This window comes from Danio aesculapii, chromosome 5, assembly GCF_903798145.1.
Source record: "Danio aesculapii chromosome 5, fDanAes4.1, whole genome shotgun sequence".
Classification (NCBI taxonomy): domain Eukaryota; kingdom Metazoa; phylum Chordata; class Actinopteri; order Cypriniformes; family Danionidae; genus Danio; species Danio aesculapii.
In genome coordinates, this window is record NC_079439.1 from 4,914,466 (window position 1) to 4,937,561 (window position 23,096).

The 23,096-nt window shown below is 34.2% G+C and overlaps 1 protein-coding gene across 1 annotated transcript in view; it reads right to left on the bottom strand.

Moving 5' to 3' along the window:
* The window catches only part of LOC130229901 (ras-specific guanine nucleotide-releasing factor RalGPS1), a 70,116-nt gene that overhangs the window by 9,950 nt on the left and 37,070 nt on the right, over nt 1–23,096 (bottom strand). Inside the window, exons 5-8 of the mRNA XM_056458921.1 lie at nt 16,803–16,929; nt 11,949–12,100; nt 7,961–8,009; nt 1,852–1,932 (exon numbers count right to left, since the gene is read on the bottom strand). Of these exons, the coding sequence (XP_056314896.1) occupies nt 1,852–1,932; nt 7,961–8,009; nt 11,949–12,100; nt 16,803–16,929 (409 nt within the window). The remainder of the gene's footprint in view (nt 1–1,851; nt 1,933–7,960; nt 8,010–11,948; nt 12,101–16,802; nt 16,930–23,096) is intronic.

Here is a 23,096-nt window from a genome sequence, read left to right on the forward strand (position 1 = left end):
CAGCATGCACGGTGACATAATGAGACAAAAACATTGATTTTATTGGCTAATGTTGGGGTATTGCATTACAATCAACACGAGTTATGTAATAATATTACTTTTTTAAATAACTAAAGTATCACTAAAATACTTTAAAATAAAGTAATACTTTATTTTATTAAGTATTGTATAGATATTAAGTATTATATATTAAGTATTGTATAGTAATGCTTAAAGTAATACTAAAATAAGCAATAACATTTGAGCTACTTTTTAAAAAAATTGACAACGTTGAGTTACTTTTGAGTTACTTTTTATTTTAATTAACTAGCTTTTAAAAAATAAACTGCTGAATTAAAACTAACAGAGACTGCTTCTGAAATCGCATACTTCCATACTATATACCAGTGTTTCCCAACCCTGTTCCTGGAGGCACACCAACAGTACATATTTTGGATGTCTCCCTTTTCTGACCCATTAACTTCAGGTGTTGGAGTCTCTTCTGATGTTATGATAAGATGATTCAGGTGTGTTTGATTAGGGAGAGGTTGAAAATGTGGACTGTTGGTGTGCCTTCAGGAACAGGGTTGGGAAACACTGCTATATAGTACACAAAAATAGTATGCGAGCCGAGTAGTGTGTCCGAATTCATAGAATTTGAAAAACAGTATGTGAGAAGTTCCCGGTTGACCTACAACTACCGGCAAGATTCTGTAGTGTTGATCCGATGGACACTACGCAATCCCATAATTAGAGTATGAGAGAAATCATGAATGGGAGTGAAGTGACGCAACTACTGTGGTTGGGTCACATGACCATGAAAAAATTGTGTATGTAGTACGTCTGAGTTCCACTCATACTGCTCACATTCATACTGTATAGAATGTCATGTAAACGGTCGAATAGTAAACACAAGTTCAAATGCAGTACCTACTGAGTAGTAGGCGATTTCGGACGCAGCCCTAGTCTCGTTGAATCATGCAATCAATCAGAGAATGCACTCCCCATGTGAACAGACAAAAATGAAGATGGTTTCACAAAAGTAACTCAAAAGTAATGTAGCAGATTACTTTCCATGGAAAGTAATCAAGTAACGCAACTAGTTAATTTTTAGGGGAGTAACTCAATATTGTGGGCGTCACGGTGGCTCAGTGGTTAGCACTGTCGCCTCACAGCAAATAGGTCGCTGGTTCGAGCCTTGGCTGGGTCAGTTGGCATTTCTGTGTGGAGTTTGCATGTTCTCCCCGTGTTGGCGTGGGTTTCCTCCGGGTGCTCCGGTTTCAACCCACAAGTCCAAAGATATGCGCTATAGGTGAATTGGGTAAGCTAAATTGTCCGTAGTGTATGAGTGTGAATGAGTGTGTATGGGTGTTTCCCATTGATGGGTTGCAGCTGGAAAGGCATCCGCTGCATAATATGCTGGATAAGTTGGCGGTTCATTCTACTGTGGCGACCCCTGATTAATAAAGGGGTTAAGCCGAAAAGAGAATGAATGAATGAACTTAATATTGTAATGCGCTACTTTCAAAAGTACATTTTTGGACACTGTTAGTGGACCCGAGGCCACACTTTAGCCAGAGTTTTGTGAAATGTTCACCCTGGCTGGAGTTTTTAGAAAGTTCAGTCACATGATGCTGCTTTTTTGTGTGGACAAACAACCAAACCGCATACAAAAAACCTGTGGTTTTAAAAATACCCATGTTGGTGTGGACAGAGCCTTAATATGCAGTGATTGAGTGCTGTAAACAGCAGTCTGAGATGATGAGAATCTGGAGAAAACAGAAGACGAGAGACGTGTGACAGTCTGGACTACAGTAATGTGAAGGAAGAGACCGTGCATGCCAGGACAGGTGGAGCGGTGGAGGGGTGTACCTGAGGGCCCGGCTGCGGCCTCTGGGGGAGCTGCGCACAGGAGCCCTCCAGTTGGGGCCCAGAGTGGCGTACATGCGGCCCCTGTTCGCACAGTGAGTTCAGCATCACAACACTGACCTTTCTCTTGCAATTTGGAGTAAACGTCCTGTAGATCTTTTCTTGTCATTTTGAACATCTGACTTTCTTCTTGCAGTTTTGCTTGGTCACACATTATTTTGATGGTCCGCTTGTTGAATTTAAGTAACATTACAACTAGTTCTCTTTAGATAAGATTAGTTAGGTTGGGGTTAATAATTAATGTTTGGTATCACTTTATTTTGACGGTCCATTTAACCCATTTTGTTGAATTTAAGTTAGATTGCATCTACATGCCAACTAATTCTCATTAGATTATAAGTAGACTATTAGGTTGGGGTTAGTGTAAGTTGACATGTACTTGCTGAGTTTCTTATAGGCAGTTAAATGTGTGTTGAAGGAGCAGTATCAGCACATATTAAGCAGACAGTCCACTAATACTAAAATGGACCATCAAGATAAAGTGTTACCTTTGGTTTATATCTTGCCATTCTGACTTTTTCTTTTAGGTATAAATAAATCTTGAGCATAAATCTCACAATTTTGACCTTTATTGTATTTTTGAACATACATCTCTAGTTATTGTCTTGCCGTTCTGACATATTATGATCATTTTAAGCTTATATCTTGCAATTCAGATTCTTTTCTCGTAGTTATGAGTTCATATCTTGCAATTCTGACTTTTTTCTTGCATTTTTGAGTTTATATCTTGCAATTCAGACTTTTTCTTGCAATTGTGAGAATAAATCTTGAATTGTCTGGCAATTCTGACTTTTTCTTAAAATTTTAAGCAATTCTGTAGTTTTTTCTTGTATTTCTGAGTTCATATCTTCCAATTCAGATTTTTTTCTTGTCATTTTGAACTTAAATCTTGCAATTCTGACTTTTTCTTTTAAGCTTGAGCATACATCTCACGATACTGATCTTTTATTGTAGTTTTACCAGCCTGATCTCACGAGAAAATGTAAGTATTTTACGTTTTGTCAGTTTAGTGGCTAATTCGTTCAAATTCGTACGAGTTCATTCGTATGAAATTGTACGATTTTAAAAAGGAGGCGTGGCACCAAACCCCACCCCTAAACCCAACCGTCATTGGGGGATGAGCAAATTGTACGAAAATGTAAGAATTAGATCGTACGAATTCATACGAATTAGCCACTAAATCAAAAAGTTACGAATTGCCGTGAGATTGTGTTGGTTTTACGCATAAATCTCACAATTCTGACCTTTTCTTGTAATCTGGAGTTATTGTCTCATAATACTTATTCTCTTAAGTTAATGTCTTGCCGTTCTGACATATTATGATCATTTTAAGCTTATATCTTGCAATTCAGATTCTTTTCTCGTAGTTATGAGTTCATATCTTGCAACTCTGACTTTTTCTTGCAATTGTGAGAATAAATCTTGAATTGCCTGGCAATTCTGACTTTTTCTTAAAATTTTCTTGTATTTCTGAGTTCATATCTTGCAATTCAGATTTTTTTCTTGTCATTTTGAACTTAAATTTTGCGTTTTGACTTTCTTTTAAGCTTGAGCATACATCTCACAATACTGATCTTTTATTGTAGTTTTACCAGCCTGATCTCACGAGAAAATGTAAGTATTTTACATTTTGTCAGTTTAGTGGCTAATTCGTTCAAATTCGTACGAGTTCATTCGTATGAAATTGTACGATTTTAAAAAGGAGGCGTGGCACCTAACCCCACCCCTAAACCCAACCGTCATTGGGGGATGAGCAAATTGTACGAAAATGTAAGAATTAGATCGTACGAATTCATACGAATTAGCCACTAAATCAAAAAGTTACGAATTGCCGTGAGATTGTGTTGGTTTTACGCATAAATCTCACAATTCTGACCTTTTCTTGTAATCTGGAGTTATTGTCTCATAATACTGATTCTCTTAAGTTAATGTCTTGCAGTTCTTTTCTTGTAATTTTGAGCAGAAATCTCACAGTTCTGATTTTTCCTTCTAAATTTGAGTTTGTCTCAGTCCTGACTGCTTTTCTTATAATTTTGAGTTTATACCTTGCAATTCTGGCCTTTTTTCTTCCTGTAACTGAGAATATTTCTCACATTTCTGACTTTTTCTGCCAATGTTTAATCTTGAAATTCTGACTCTCTTTTGTTATTTTGAATTCATGTTTCACAGTTCAGTTTTTTTCTTGCATTTTTGAGTTTATATCTTGCAATTCTGACTTTTTCTTGCAATTGTGAGAATAAATCTAGAATTGTCTGGCAATTCTGACTTTTTCTTAAAATTTTAAGCAATTCTGTTGTTTTTTTCTTGTATTTCTGAGTTCATATCTTGCAATTCAGATTTTTTTCTTGTCATTTTGAACTTAAATCTTGCGATTCTGACTTTTTCTTTTAAGCTTGAGCATACATCTCACAATACTGATCTTTTATTGTAGTTTTACCAGCCTGATCTCACGAGAAAATGTAAGTATTTTACGTTTTGTCAGTTTAAAGGCTAATTTTCTTAATATTTTGAGTTTATACCTTGCAATTCTGGCCTTTTTTCTTCCTGTAACTGAGAATATTTCTCACATTTCTCACATTTCTGACTTTTTCTGCCAATGTTTAATCTTGAAATTCTGACTCTCTTTTGTTATTTTGAATTCATGTTTCACAGTTCAGTTTTTTTCTTGCAATTTTGAGTTTATATCTTGCAATTCTGACTTTTTTCTTGCAACACTGATTACATATCTCACCGTTCTGACTATTTCTTGTGATATTTAGTTTGTGTCCTAAGTCTGAACCTTTGTCATTTTGAGTTTTCAGTCTCACAATTGTTTAATCATGCAATTCTCACTTTTTACTACATTTTGTAAGTCTGACTTTTCTCTTTAATAATTCTTTGCAATTCTGAATTATCTCTCACAACTCATACCTTTTCCTTTTAGGTTAATGTCTTGTGATTCAAATTCATTCTTGCAATTTTTTTCATGTAATTCTGACTTTATTTTGCAATTTTGATTAAGTCTCACAACTCCAACTTATTACTTGTAAGTTTCTATGTCAGAATTCTGACATTTAATTGTAATATTACACTTACACCTTGCCATTCAGAATTGTTTTACTTATATAAACTGTCCTGATGCATCTTTTGTCCTTTTTTTTTTAAGTTTTAAAAGCTGTTAGTCGCTGTTTGAAAGTGCTGCTTGAACATCTGCTGGACATTTCTTCTGTTTCAGGTTCGAAACAGCATCAGATGAAATATCTCTTTAAAGCTTAAACTCTTCTGACACCATGTGTTGTATGTCATTGTGTTTCTCTTTGTGTGTACAGTATCTATCCCATGTAATGGACATATATAGAGATGTTAAACATTTATAACTGCAAACAACAAATAAACAACAGAAAACAATTAACAATTAGTGCTGAAACTCGTTTTGTTCAGTTATCTTCACCTACGGTATGAAAGAGTTACATGGCAGGTTGTAATATGAAGGTTATATGGAAACACAACAAGTTTGTAAAAGTTATTTAAGAAATAAAACCTCAAAAGCTTTTATTAACATATACTGTAAAAAATGTCTGTAGATTCGTGGCTTTCCATATTTTGTGATTCGTGTTTTTATTTTTCTCATTTATTTATGCTTTGGAATTGCAATATGGGAGATCGATCTTTCTTCCAGTTTTAAAAAGTGACTCTTATGAACATTTTTCATAGTGTGCAGTGATATATTGTCTGTGTTGGTGTTGTATATTACGCTACAAACACCTTGTAATAAACTGCAGTACATTTTCTGTTATTTTACACTTATTTTTTTAGATATTATTACTACATTATATCATTTCAAACGACTAAAACGTCAATGAAAGTCACTTTGTTAAACTGTAGAGTTGAATTTTCAACATCAGAAGTCGACAGGGCAGAGATCAACATCCCATAATGCATTTCACAACCGGAAACAGACAGGAAACACTAGTGAATCACAAAATAAGCGGTTATATTTTACAGTGTATGTTAATTTCAATATTTATTAATACAATTTAAACTGTGATGTTTTTTATAGTAATAGTTAAGGGCAAACTAACTTAAAAGAGCGGCTGTAAACTAACAATAAACTTATTTTTTAACTAATATTGACACAGATTACAAAATCTGTAAAAAAAAAAAAAACCCAAAAACAATCTACAATTCGCTGATGTTGCTTTAATCAATAATAACAAGGAGCAGACTGCACCAAAAGGATAATTTCTATCCCATAACAGTTGTTTTTTACCCTACACTTAATGAACAGTTTCCGTATTTTGTGATTCACAAGTGTTTCCTGTTTATTTACAGTTGTGAATTGCATTATGGGATGTTGATCTCTGCGCTGTGGACTTTTAATGTTGAAAATTCAACTCTACACTTTAACAACGTGACTTTTAGTGACGTTTTAGTCGTTTGAAATAATATCTAGAAAAATAAGTCTGTAAAATAGCAGAAAATGTGCTGGAATTCGCGACCCCCCACTACCAAAGCATATACAAACAATAAAAATAACTTATTTTAAGCTGTTCACAATATTTTAACTATATTTACTATACATTACAGGGCTCGAAATTAACATTTTTGCTTGGTAGTACTGGTGCTCCTAACTTTAAAAACTTAGGCGCACCGGTCAAAATTTAGTGGCTCCCACCAATTATCGCACTGTTACAAGTTTTATAACCAGATTTATTGCATTTGAAACTAACAATCAAACTAATCATCAAAACTAACAAGCAAAAAAATATATATGCATGCGTGAGGAAAATATGTCTCAGCGAAAATCCCGTTATCACAAGAAAATACATTTTTATAACATAATTGAGTGACCAAAAGATATCACGGATGGACCGCTCACCGGCCCTGCACGCACTGCTTGACATGAATTCATGAATTTATCTGTTAACGATAACTGTGCTGTGTTCTCACGGGTGGCGTCTAATATTGCACAGATGCTTTTGACATATACCTTATTATTTGCATACAGCATTTTAATAGCAATGGCGGTCTTTTCATGAGCTGCAATATTAGTTTAATCTTAGTCAGTGCCAGCCCTTTTGCGATAGTGTACGTGGTGTTAACTTTTACATATATCTGCACGGCTGACATTATCTGGCGATTAAGTAAAGGATTAAACAGAACCTCTCGTGCCTAAAATGTGTAGATGTGGCAAACAGTTACCTGAAAATTCCGTCCCACAGACTTTACAGTGAATGCTTTAGTTATTTTCATAGCGGACTTGAAGCCAATGGAAGTCTTTTATCCACTCTTTAATAAGTGTAGATGGTGGATTAACATTCACCACATGATCAGTAATCAGATGAGCCGTTATTTGTAGCTTTAGGTGTTTCTAAGACAAAATCTGTCTGTGTTGTTTTCATTCTCTCATCTTCAGCGCATTACATTTTCACGGTTGTAGCACCTGTCATCTGAAGAGTGATTGACAGCTGATTTTAGCCAATCCATTTGTGTTCAGTTCTTAGAGCAGTGGGCCAATAAGAAGAGCGCGAAGGCGGGGCAAGCGTTGCGGGCTTTGAGCACCACTTGGCTTTGTTTACTGCGGTAAGTTGACATGACAAGTTTTAAACTGTTCCTGAGCGCTGCGTTTCAAGTACAAAGATGCATTCTGCCTGAACGTGTCCTAAATACTTTGTGAATTTATCAGTAATATCTTTTTAAAAATCTGAAAATATTAGCTTTCACTTGTTATACTGAAAAATATTTATTATAATCACTGAAAATTACACAATTTTTAAATCACTCTCGCGACCCCTTGAAATTATTCTGCGACCCCCGCAGGGGTCGTGACCCCCAGTTTGAGAACCACTGATATACAACACCAACAATATAGCACTGCAAACTATTAAACATGTTCATAAAAGTCACTCAAGGTTGTTGGAAGAAAGATCAAGCTCCCATAATGCAATTCAAAAGCAGAAATAAATGAGAAAAATAAAAACATCAATTACAAAATAGAGAAACTGCTATTTTTTACAATGTAGAAAGAGCATATTAAATTTAGACACATTTATAAGATGAAACAGAGTCTCACCTCTCGACTCCCGGAGAAAGATCATCACAGAATGAACTCTGACTGCTGCCTGATGAAGAACACACACACACAAATAAACACACACTTACATCTGTGCACAAATCAACAATCGTTCATCACATGACTCTCAGAAGCAAGCAATATTAATGGACCCTTTTCACAAGATGGTGATGATACGTTTAACGATCATCATCATCATCTTAAATCCTTGACGGTTTGATTCCATGTGCATTTATAAAGCTATAATTTGTATTATATGATCTTTGCGTTAAATTACACACACAAAAACATCAATAACCGTTTGTGCATGGTGTAACTAAGGGGATGTGACACTGACGACAGACGTGCGGATCCACATGCAGGTTTATTAGCGAGGTCAGGCAAATAGATGTATGAGGGCAATGCAGAGTCGTAGTCAAATTAACAGGCAGATGGTCACAAGGCAGGCGGTAAACAGGATGAAACAAATAAACAAGGCAATGGATCAAAAACACAGCAAAGGCAGACAAAGGAAATGCGTTGTACTGTCACTATAGCAGATAACTAGACTCAGCAATGAGTGTCTTAAAGTGAGCTGTATATAGGTGTGTGTAATCATCACAGCATCAGCTGTGTGTATGCAATCAGGATCTGGAACCAATTGTGTGTGTTGAGCATGACTTCATGGTTCTTGTAGTCCATTCTCCAGCAGATTTGTAGTTCATGTGAATGTGAGTGTTTACCAGCGACCTCTGGTGGTTAGATCGCTGGTGATCATGACACATGGTGTTTGTAATGCAGTGTCTATGAGGGCAGGACAGAAAATTTGACATTGTTCTCTCATCTGGTTGCCTTTATTAGTCTCGCACTGTTTTTTTCCTTTTCTGAAAGTTTTGCTAACACTATCGTGGATAATGATTTGTCGTACTCTCCTAAGTTTCTCCTAAGTGCTCTAAGTTTACCCAACTATGATGACTTCTGCTATTGAGAAACCCGATAAAATGTGAAAAGGCTCCATAAAAACCTAAATAAGGCTTTTCATTCATTCATTTTCTTTTCGGCTTAGTCCCTTTATTAAGCTGGGGTCGCCACAGTGGAATGAACCGCCAATTTATCCAGCATATGTTTTACGCAGCGGATGCCCTTCCAGCTGATATAGGCTTAAACAAACAAAACTGTTGTTCTTTATATTGTTTTCAGGTTTTTACTTAGCTTTAAATTTCTTTTTTCCTCAATATTATGCTCTGTGTTCATCAACAGTGTGCAACAAGTGCTTAATGTGTATTAAAGCCGGTACCTTAATTCAGCTGTTCTGTGAAAAACACACCAGTTTCAGATTTTTTTGAGTTTTTAAAATATAATTGATTTATTTGACAGGGACATGCACAATAATACTAAACTTTTCTTCTGCAAAATATCCCCTTCTGGAGCCAATTTATATTATATTAGTTTTTCAACTTTGTTGCCATGGCGACATAACCATGGTGCAATGATAACAGAAATGACTCCTTCAGAAATAACATAAGAAAAAGTGAATCCACCTAAAATAAAATTATGAATAACAACGTAAGGAAAACTGCTATTTTAAGGATATTTTTACAGTGTAGCTAATAGAAATATTAAGGGGGCTAATAGTATTGAACCTAAAATTAAAAACTGCACAAAAAAGGTTGACAACTCAAAATTTTAAGGCAACATGCTGCAGAGCTTTTTTTTTAGTTGACTCAATTTTCAACCCAAGTACTGCACATGACTCGATTTAAGTTGAGTAAACTCAAAAATGTCCTGAAGCTGGTTGCCTAAAAAATTTAAGTCAACTTTTTTTTTTTTACAGTGGGATTTTTACTCTATCTGAAATAAAGCAATTAAAGTAAATAAAGCCAAGAGTTTACACAGAAGAAAAAAATATTATAGGAAATACTGTGGAAAAATTTGCTGTGTAAAACATAATTTGGGAAAAATTTGAAAGAAAAAAAAAATAAAATAAAAAAAAATAAATAAAGAAAAAAATATTCACACGGAGGCTAATAATTTTGACTTCAACTGTGTACTGTTTTTAGGTTTTTATTTCGTTTTATATTTCTTTTTTCTCAATATTATGCTCTGTGTTCATCAACAGTAGTGTTGGAAAGAGAACTGAAAAATCATACTTAAGTTAAAGTACCATTACCTGCCTAAAAATGTAGTGCAAGTAGAGTAAAAGTATCTGTTGTAAATATTACTCAAAGTATGAGTAAAAAGTAGCCCTTTCAAAAGTACTCAAGAGTAGTGATGAGTGAGTGTTACGCTGTAAAAAGCTGATACATTTACATGGAATTTGTGCATTTGTGTGTAAACGTAACATTCTGTATTGCCTTTAGTTATTGCCCAGAAGGCACACAACATTATAAGACGTTAATATTGGGTTAGATTTAGGTTGTGATGTCAGGTGACCAAAATTCAGTGTCTAGCCAGTGTCTATGGACGTTATTTCGACAACCAATAATGACGTCAAATGATGTTGATATTTAGTTGATTTTAGGTTGTGTTGGTAAGTGATCAAAATCCAACATCTAGTCAACATCTTAAACCAACGTCACATTGACATCAAATACTGACATTTATTCGTCAGGTATGTAAACCAAAATCAACATCTGATAGACGTCAAAGTGGTAACGTTTACACAACGTCAAGCTGTAACATCATTAGATGTTATTAGGTAGTACATTGAACATAGTCGTTGGCCTGACGTTGGGTTCTGATGTCAACCCAATTTTCATTTCCAAACAAATTGTAACGTCCCCACGACGTTGAGGTACAACGTCAATCTGACATCATGCTGGTGTCTTGTGCCTGCTGGGTATTTTGATCATCATACAATAAACATCCGTCATCTTCTCAGCAGTGACATGCACCTAAACAGTCTCTGGGTCAGTGCGTGTAAAGATTTTGAACAACATCTTGGACACTTTGAATACTTCCAAACAGTTTGCTGCAATTGTTAATCGCCCATGTCTTGAGGTAGTTCATTATGATGCGATTTACCGTCTATGCGATTTGATTGGACTCGCAGGACTGATTTTTCTAATCCCCATAGACAAGAAAAAGTAGTGACTGCAAGTTAAAGGAAAGCAGTGGAGTAAAAGTACCCATACTGTACTGAAAATGTACTCAGGGTAAAGTAAAAGTACACATTTGTAAAACTACTTAGTAAATTACAATTTCTGAGAAAAACTACTTAGTTACAGTAGTTACAGTAATTTGAGTATTTGTAATTTGTTACTTTACACCACTGAGCAACAGTATGCAACAAGTGCTTAATGTGTATTAAAGCTGGCACCTTCATTCAGCTGTTCTGTGAAAAACACACCAGTTCGGATTAGATTTGTTAAGTTTTTAAAATTGAATTTATTTATTTGACAAGGACACGCACAACAATACACTGACCTCAAAAAAGAAATATGTTTTGTGCCAGGCTTAAGCAAAAAACTGCTATTTTCCACCTGCAGTCCCTGGTCAGGTACAGTTGAAGTTAGATTGATTCGCCCTCCTGGGAATTTATTTACTTATTTTTTTTTCAATTATTTCCCAAATGTTGTTTAACAGAGCAAGGAAATTTTCACGGTATTTCCTATAATATTTGTTCTTCTGGAAAAAGTCTTGTTTGTTTTATTTCGCCTAGAATAAAAGCAGTTTTTAATTTAAAAAAAAAAAATTTTAAGGTCAATATTATTAGCCCTCTTAAGCAATATTCGCCTTAGATTGTCTACAGAACAAACCACTGTTGTCCAATGCCTAATTACCCTAACTTTACCCTAATTAACCTAGTTAAGCCTTTAAATGTCACTTTAAGCTGAATACTAGTATCTTGAAAATTTTCTAGAAAAATATTGTGAAATGTGTTAAATCAAGTCTTCTTACTGTTAAACAGACGTTGCGGAAAAATCTACAGGGGGGCTAATATTTCTGACTTCAACTGTAGATCTTAAAACACTTAACAATAAACGAATAAAAGTTCTAGTTTTGATACCTATAGAGATGCCGTTGGACACCGAGGACCTGTGCGGATGGGTTCGGGCTGGACTCTGGGACTCCAGGAAGCTGTCGTCCAGCAGGTGGCGTGGTTTCTCTACGGGAAATGTGGCACTTTTACTCTCCACCACACCGAAATGCCACATCATGCTGAAGGAGACACAAAAACATCACGAGGCTTCAGCTCCAGACACACTGTAGTACATCAATACAGTAGTGTTTGCGCTTTTAGATAATATATACTATACTATACCTAATAATACTATACCTAATTTTACACTTTACTTTTTACTTTACACTTTAGAACTTACATTTTACTGAATACTTTATTTTATAATGCACTTTTTTACTTTACTCTTTCCACAATACTTTCCACTTTTTACTTTATTGTGCTTCACTTACAGCAATACTTCACTAAACAATTTACTTATACCTTTATTTATAGATACTATACCATATTTTACACTTTACACTTTACTTTACACTTTAGAATAAACAGTTTATTTCATATTACACTTTTTTACTTGACCCTTCACACTATACTTTGCACTGTATACTTTACTATACTTTACTTGCAGTAACACCTCACTTACTTTCTTTACACTTTTAGATATATATTTACTACTCATTATTTTACACTTTACATTTTACTTTACATTTTACATATTACTAAACGGTTTATTTCATATTACACTCTTTTATTTCACCCTTTACACTACATTTTCCACTGTTTACTTTACTGTACTTCACTTACAGTAACACTTCACTTAACAATTTACTTTCCCCTTTACTATAGTTTCCACTTGTTTTAATCAACATTGTGCAACTAATGCTTAAAATGCATTAAGTAGCAAAGTACCTATAGGTGTATTAATGATCAAATTGCTTCACATTTAATTTACTTTACTTTTAATTAAATTTGATTTAATTTGAATACATTTTAATTCACTAAAAATTTTTTATGTTATTTTATTTTCCACCTGAGTGGAAAATAAGTTTTGGTACACCAGCAATGATTTACTTTGGAGTGGGAGGAGACAAAATCCTCTTCTCTAATGTATTAATACAATTCCTTTGCATGTATGCTTAATTTTTTTTCCAGAATGCTGGGCCTATGTTTTCCAACTTCATTACTTTTAAAACTTGATTAAAATGTTATTTAATTAAAAAAAAAAGTCTTTTGGCTTCAGTCAATCAGTTAACTGGTCTAGTTACTATCTCTGCTGAAGAAATCATTTGTATCATGCATATTTCAGGAATAACAATCATTTAACCATACATAAGATAAAGCTTAAAAATGTTTTTTCTTATTATCTAAACTTTTAATGATTAGGAAGGTTTTACTGAATATCTCATGTAAGTGCTTTAACCATATTTTAAAAAAGAAAACCTTGATATTTATGCTTATATTTTATGTTTTACAAATTCATTATATTCACTATATTACTATTTAATTTATTGTCTATTTAATTTAATTTATTTTCATTAAACTAAATTTCATTCCATTAAATACACTTTTAATCAAAGGGCTTATTAAAATGTCTTTCTATGCTAATCAAGTGATTAGCAATGCCATTGATTAAAAAGAAGTCTGATCTTTTTAGGTTTGATGAACAGAAAGATAAAAAAGACATTCAAGTAACATTCTAATAACACTCTAATAAAATTCTAAATAGCATTTTAATTACATTCTAATAACTTTCTAATGACATTCTAATAACATTCTAATAATATTCTAAAAAAATTCGGAATAACATTTTAATAACATTCTAATACCATTCTGTCTAATGACATTCTAAATAACATCCTAGTAACATTCTAACTAACATTCTAATAAAATTCTAATAACATTCTCTTAAAATTCTAAATAACATTCTAATGACATTCTAATAACATTCTAATAAAATTATAACTAACATTCTAATAAAATTCTAAATAGCATTCTGATTACATTCTAATAACTTTCTAATGACATTCTAATAACATTCTAATAATATTCTAAAAAAATCTGAATAACATTTTAATAACATTCTAATACCATTCTGTCGAATGACATTCTAAATAACATCCTAGTAACATTCTAACATTCTAATAAAATTCCAATAAAATTATAACTAACACTCTAATAAAATTCTAAATAGCATTCTGATAACATTCTAATGACATTCTAATAAAATTATAACTAACATTCTAATAAAATTCTAAATAGCATTCTGATAACATTCTAATGACATTCTAATAAAATTATAACTAACATTCTAATAAAATTCTAAATAGCATTCTGATAACATTCTAATGACATTCTAATAAAATTATAACTAACATTCTAATAAAATTCTAAATAGCATTCTGATAACATTCTAATGACATTCTAATAAAATTATAACTAACACTCTAATAAAATTCTAAATAGCATTCTGATAACATTCTAATGACATTCTAATAAAATTATAACTAACATTCTAATAAAATTCTAAATAGCATTCTGATAACATTCTAATGACATTCTAATAAAATTATAACTAACATTCTAATAAAATTCTAAATAGCATTCTGATAACATTCTAATGACATTCTAATAAAATTATAACTAACATTCTAATAAAATTCTAAATAGCATTCTGATAACATTCTAATGACATTCTAATAAAATTATAACTAACATTCTAATAAAATTCTAAATAAAATTCTGATAACATTCTAATGACATTCTAATAAAATTATAACTAACATTCTAATAAAATTCTAAATAGCATTCTGATAACATTCTATTGACATTTTAATAACATTCTAAATAACATTCTAATAAAATTCTAAATAACATTCTAATAACATTCTATTCTAATGACATTCTAATAGCAATCTAAATAACATGCTAATAAAATTCAAAAATTCTAAATAACATTTTAATAACATTCTAATGCCATTCTAATGACATTCTGAATAACATCCTAGTAACATCCTAGTAACATTCAAGTAACATTCTACCATTCTAATAAAATTCTAATAACATTCTCATGAAATTCTAAACAACACTAATAACATTATAATGACATTCTAATAACATTTTAAAGAGCCCATATTATACATGAAATAGGGTCATTTTTAGGTTGTAAGGGTCTCCAACAACAGTCTAATATGCATGCAAGATCATAAAACACTTTTATGGTCTTATAATCTGCATTTATTTTTACCTAATTATCCCAACGACTCCCATATGAATCGTTCAGCGATTCATTTGTTCCCAACCCCCTCCTCAGCGCGAAGCTAATCTGCGCTGATTGGACCGATGACAGCCTGCTGCGATTGGTCGACAGTGACAGGCTTCAGCACGAGACAGAGTGAAATGCCCAGCTGGTAATCAACTATATAAAAGTAGTCACAGTGCACACACGCTTCATAGTGGAAGGCTTTTTTCACACACACACACACAACCCTCCTCAGAAGAACTGGGGAGATCGACGCGAGTCTCCTAGCCTCTCCCTCTCCCTCTCTCTCTCTCACACACACACACAACACTCCTCAGAAGAACTAGGGAAAGCGACGCGAGTCTCTCTCTCTCTCTCTCTCTCTCTCTCTCTCTCTCTCACACACACACACACACACACACACACACACACACACACACACACACACACACACACACACACACACACACACACACACAACGCTCCTCAGAAAAACTAGGGAAAGCGACGCGAGTCTCTCTCTCACACACACACACACACACACACACAACGCTCCTCAGAAGAACTAGGGAAAGCGACGCGAGTCTCCTGTCTCCTAGCCCCTTGGCGTCACAAACTCGACCTGTTCTTTTTCTCTCTCTCTCTCTCTCTCTCACACACACACACACACACACACACACACACACACACGCACACACACACACACACACACACACACACACACACACACACACACACACACACACACATCACGCTCCTCCTCAGAACTAGGGAGATCGACACCTCTCCCGTCTCCTAGCTTACGATCGCCATAGCAACGACAAACGGAAGTGGAACGCGAGCTCACAAAAGCCTTTAACGTTAAATCCGTAAACAAAGCGGCAGGCGTCGCGTTTTTAACGTGGCTTACATGTGATAAGAGAATATAAAGAGTAACCGCGTGTACTGTACCAGGTTAACAAGTAACAAAACACAATAAATACATAATTTGCAAGCTAGAGTAAACGAGGCAACAATTTTAATCGCACTTACTTACACTAGTGAATAAACCTCAACCACTGACTCTTCACAGTTTCATCTTTGGGTAGAGACTGTCAATATTATCCATCTGAGCACAGCATGACTTCATTCGACCGGCGGCGTCTGTGTGTGTGTGTCTAGTGTTTTTTCTGTGTTAGTGGGCGGGGCCGCAGGTTTCAAATCTCCCTGGTTTGCGCGCGTAACTACTGGCGAGGCTTGTGTTTCGTGGCTGCGTCATCGCGAAACACCTAATGACTCGTTATCAAGACGACTCGTTTGAAGCACTATGAGTCGACTCTTTTATAGATGAATCAATAGTTTTAAACACTGTACACTTACAGATTTAAGCCTTAGCTGGATATTTCACTTCACTTAGAGCTGTGTTACACACTACATGGAAGGGCATTTTCAAAAACCCATAATATGGGCTCTTTAACTAACATTCTAATAATATTCTAAACAACATTTTAATTACATTCTAATAACATTCTAATAACATTCTAATAAAATTCTAAATAGCATTCTAATAATATTCTTAACAACATTCTAAATGCTTCTAAATTTTCCATCACTGTTGGCCAACTGAATGCGTGTCTGCTGAGTTAATGTGTGTTTATTTTCCAGCAGATTTTCACCAAACGTACGCGTTCCCGAGGCTGTGGCTCTTGCGATGGCGGGAGGGTGGAGGGGTGTTTATGTGGACCCCAACAGTGGCATCAGGACAGGTGGGCCGACGGTTATACCTCACAGAGAGAGACACTTCAGACGGCCCTGCAGAGACAGACAGACATAATGAGGAAGAATGAATTCACATTAACATGCTGGATTGTTGTTGGTTTCACACTCAATGAAACCCAAGCGGGATTTAGGAACAATTAGCAGGAGCTGAGCAGAGGACATTTGGGGAGAATACAGAATTAAAGAAAGCCTGGAGACTCTGCTTTAGCCATCACAGCTGCTACACTAATGTTAGCATTCCCGCGTCCTCTTGAGGGAGACACAATCAACACTGTGCTCATTATTGAGTCCTGAGAGAGAGAAACACAGCAGATCCACATCAGATGGAGCTTCAGTGTGGACAACAGCAGGCACGACTGATAAAATATTGTTTACTATGTAATGTATGATCGAAAAAACAGACATTTCTTCCCAATTTTTTCAGACATGTTTATACTCATTATTGTTATTATTAATATATTCATTATATTTATTTCTAGACAACACAATGACAATATTGTAACTTAAGAGATTTGAAAGTAATGACATGAGATTTGAAAGAAATAGTGACATCTAAGTCAAACATCTCTTATAAAGATATACAAAGAAAGATCACTTACTTTTAGACATGCACCCACACCCACCCACCCACACATACTTTCGGGAATCATGAAATACATGGTCAGGGTTACTGGGCCATGTTTTCTCATACACACCCTTTCTCGTAAGTCCACTAGAGATCACTGTGTACATTTTTGACAATCAAAAACTGGGCCACGTTTTTCAATATATGTGCCATTTCTCGCGAATCCACTAGAGGGCGGCGTGTACATTTTTGACAATATAAAAAATATTACGCTACCAAATTTGACCATACGTGCCATTTCTTATTAATCCACCAGAGGGTGCTGTGTGCATTTCTGACATTATCAAATACGTTACTGGGCCACGTTTTTTCATACGTGCGATTTCTTGTAAATCCACTAGAGGCCGCTGTGTACATTTTTAACTTCAAATACATTATTTGGCCATGTTTTCTCATACGTGCTATTTCTCGTCAGTCCACTAGAGGCCGACGTGTACATTTTTGACAATATCAAAATATGTTACTGGGCCATGCTTTCTCATTTGTGCCATTCCTCGTAAATCCACTACAGGCATTTCAAATACGTTACTGGGCCATGTTTTCACGTACAGGCATTTTTTGTAAATCCACTAGAGGCCGCTGTGCAAATTTCTGACAATATCATAAACGTTTTCGGGTCACGTTTTTTCATACGTGCCATTTTCTCTCAATCCACTAGAGGCCGCTGTGTACATTTTTTTCTATCAAATACATTAGTGGGCCATGTTTTCTCATACGTGACATTTCTCGTAAATCCACTAAAGGTCGCCGTGAACATTTTTGACAATAAAAAAGTTACTCTGCCACATTTTGTCATATGAGCCATTTTTCGTGTACATTTCTAGTGTTCAGTGACAATATCAAATACATTACTGGGCCATGCTTTCTCATTTGCGCCGTTTCTCGTAAATCCCCTACAGGCAGCGGGGTACATTTCTATGACAATGTCAAATATGTCACTGGGCCACGTTTTCTCATCATCCATTTTTCATGATCTTGCTAGAGGGCGCGGTGTACGTTTTTGACAATATAAAAAATATTACGCTTCCACATTTTACCATACGTGCCATTTCTCATTAATTCACCAGAGGGTGCAGTGTACATTTTTGACTATCAAAAACGTTACTCTGCCACTTTTTCTCATATGTGCCATTTCTCATAAGTGCACAAGAGGCCACCGTGTGCATTTTTGACATTATCGAATACATTACTGGGCCACGTTTTCACATTCATGCATTTTTTCGTAAATCCACTAGAGGCCGCTGTGCACATTTTTGACAATATCATAAATGTTTTTGGAAAACATTTTTTCATACGTGCGATTTTCTGTAAATCCACTAGAGGCTTCTGTGTACATTTTTTACTATTAAATACATTACTGGGCCATGTTTTCCTCATACGTGCCATTTCTTGTAAACCAACTAGAAGCTGATGTGTGCAGTTTTGACAATAAAACAAGTTACTCTGCCACATTTTCTCATATGAGCCATTTCTCGTGTACATTTCAAGTGTGCAGTGTTCATTTTTGACAATATCAAATACATTACTGGGCCATGTTTTCTCATTTGTGCCATTGTCTCATAAATCCACTACAGGCAGCGGTGTACATTTTTGACAAACCAACTCGTTTCAAATCAAAACAAATCAAATATGTTACTGGGCAACGTTTTCTCATCTTCCATTTTTCATAAACTTGCTAGAGGGCGGCGTGATCATTTTTGACGATATAAAATATATTACGCTTCCACATTTTACCATACGTGCCATTTCTCATTAATTCACCAGAGGGTGCTGTGTATATTTCTGACTATCAAAAACAATACTGGGCCATGTTTTACCATATGTGCTATTTCTCATAAGTCCACAAGAGGCCATCGTGTGCATTTCTGACATTATCAAATACGTTACTGGGCCATGTTTTCACGTATGGGCATTTTTTCGTAGATCCATTAGAGGCCGCTGTGTACATTTTTTGCTATCAAATACATTACTGGGCCATGTTTTCTCATACATGCCATTTCTCATAAATCAACTAGAAGCTTTAGTGTACATTTTTGACAACATTAAAAACGTTACTCTGCCACTTTTTCTCATATGAGCCATTTCTTATAAATCCACAACAGGCCACCATGTGCATTTCTGACATTATCAAATACGTTACTGGGCCACGTTTTCTCATACGTGTATTTTTTCATAAATCCACTAGAGACTGCTGTGCAAATTTCTGACAATATCAAAGTTTTTGGGCCATGTTTTTTCCATACGTACCATTTCTTGTAAATCCACTAGAGGCCACTGTGTATACATTTTACTTTTATTTTACTTTTACTTTTTACTATCAAATACATTATTGGCCCATGTTTTCTCATACGTGCCATTTCTCGTCAGTCCACTAGAGGCCGATGTGTACATTTCTGACAATATCAAAAAAGTTACTCTGCCACATTTTCTCATTTGTACCATTTCTCATAAATCAACTAGGGCCACCATGAACATTTTTGACAATATGACATACATTACTATGCAACAATTTCTAATCCGTGCATTTTTCATAAATCCACTAGAAGCTATTGTGTTCTTTTTTGACAATATTAAAAACGATACTGGGCCATGTTTTCTCATGCATGCCTTTCTCGTAAATCCACTAGAGGCCGCTGTGTACACTTCTGCAAATCTCAAATTCATTACATGTCCTTCCAAGTCAATCAGTGCTCCCAGCATAATATATTATCTTCCTATTGACTGACCCATACTTTTCCCTAAACCCAACCAATACGGCTTTTTTTGTTTTGTTATAACTGGTTTCTAGAACTGTCCTTTAATGGATTCAAACACCAGTCCACTCTGCATCTCAAGACAAGATGTACGAGGCAAGCTACTGAGCAAACTGACCGATCTGGCAAAGCCATCAATATGGATGTAAACGATCAGCGATAGCGTGAAAAGGAACATAAATTGTCAGCGAGCATTCAGTTTATACACAAAATGCAGTCTGATGTATGCCAGGACATATATTTGCAGGTTCCTTAAAACGTAGCCTTGAGTATGCACCCCCAATGAGCCTGTGTTGTCATTATCTAATCAGAAAACAGTCCAAACTATTGTGGATGAGAGAGTTTAACATGCTGCAATTAAAGAAAACATGCAATTACTAAAACAACGACAGCAAATTAAGAAAATTACTCATCGGCTTGACAATTTCTCACAGCGCAAACGTGGTGCATTTTCTCGCAAAACATGCAAATAGCAGGAAACACAAGAGAAATGTTTCAAGGGGACCCAAAAAGGTGACGGTACTGGCTGGGATTTGTTTATTGTGCGATGCTAAACTAAATGCAATGTGTTTTCTTAATTTGTTTGTGTTGTGAGGATTTGCAACACGTATGCTGTCAAACCGATGAGGACCTTTTCTTAACTTGCTGGTGTGTTTTTTTGTTTTGCATGTGTTTTCTTAAATTGCAGCATGTTAAGCTCTCTTGGCCACCATACCAAACAGGCGATCAGCATCTCCAGCAGGTTTTCCACAGTGGACAGAAACGCCTCCGGGCATCATGGGAAGATGGAAACCCAGTAAAAGACATGCTGAGACACTTACACACCACAGTTAATGGAGCGACTGGAGCCTGAAACACTGATGCGTCTTGCTCAGACCAGTGTTTACTGCACGTCTGATACGGAAATACCTGAACGCCGCAGTGGGAGCATTTCAGGAAAGCATCTTCACCTGCTTCTGGTTAAATGCTTCATTTATGAGTCTGACTACCAGATCGTGAAGTGAACGCCACATTTAATCTGACAGTGAAAACTGGACGATGGGGGGAAAATTTTATTTTATGAAGGTACATTGTGGAATTACAAGGTGGAATTTGGAAGTAGTAACAGCAATCGAGTGTAAATCAAAATATTTAGTGTGGTATAATGGATTACTCAAATGTATTTGAAGGCATAAAAAGTGCTGGGAGGACTCATAACACTGCATTAAAAAACATTGCAACTAAAATGTTATTAAAGATAATCACTAAAGGTAGATATACAATAATACAGTACGTTTCTGCTGTTAAAAAAATAGAGTTTAACTGAATTAATACACTATATGTAGATAAACTTTGATCAAACGGTAATAGATTTGTTTTGATGGCCAATGCTAACATATTTAGATAGGTATATATATATAGGTATATATATATATATAGGTATATATATATATATATATATATATATATATATATATATATATATATATATATATATATAGGTATATATATATATATATATATATATATATATATATATATATATATATATACTGTACATGTCTGTTGTATTGTTTTTGATATATATATAGTTGATATATATATATATATATATATATATATATATATACATAGTTGAAGTCAGAATTATTATCCCGCCTGTTTATTTTTTAGCCCAATTTCTGTTTAACGGACAGCAGATTTTTTTTAGCACATTTCTAAAAACAATAGTTTAAATAACTCATTTCTAATAATTCTTTTATCTTTGTCATGATGACAGTAAATAATATTTGACTAGATATTTATCAAGATACTTGTATTCAGCTTAAAGTGACATTTAAAGGCTTAACTAGGTTAATTAGATTACCTAGGCAGGTTAATGTAATTAGGTAAGTTATTGTAAAATAATGGTTTGTTCTGTAGACTATCGGAAAAACAATATAGCTTAAAGGGGCTAATAATTTTGACCTTAAAATAGTTCTTAAAAATTAAAAACTGCTTTTATTCTAGCCGAAATAAAACAAATAAGACTTTCTCCAGAAGAAAAAATATTATCAGACATACTGTGAACATTTCCTTGCTCTGTTAAAAATCATTTGGGAAATATTTAAAAAAAGAAGAAAGAAAATTCAAAGGGAACTAATAATTCTGACTTCAACTGTGTATATATTTTATGTAAAGCCTAACCAGGGGCGAAGGTTGCAAATTAGCTTCATGCTATATGCCCTATGTACGTGGCATCGGTTGTCTTTGTATAACGATGTCAAGTGTATTGTCTTTGTCAAACAAACAAATAAAAAAATAAATATGTTTATATTTATGAAAATAATTAGAAATTGTATACACTGATAATTTAATGTGAAAATGTATCAGTTTTAAAATGCAAACTTCTAAAAAAATTAAAAGGAATGAAATATTTATGTTTTAGATAATTTCTTTTAGAGTTTAATAAATTAAAAAAAGTTTATTAAAGATCAAAAACTTTAAAATCACATAAGCCTGAGAGATTAATGTAATTATAATAGTGTAAATGGTATTTAAAGACTGAATGTTGTTTATTAAAAAATATATAACATGGTTTTAATATATATATACATATATATATATATATATATACATATATATATATATATATATATATATATATATATATATATATATATATATATATATATATACATATATATATATATATATATATATATATATATATATATATAATTTATTTTTAAATAATTTTTATTATTTGTTTTTATTTTCTTATACTTGTCTCTTTTATTCCCGTTTATGTAAAGCACTTTGAATTGCCACTGTGTATAAAATGTGTTATGTAAATAGACTTG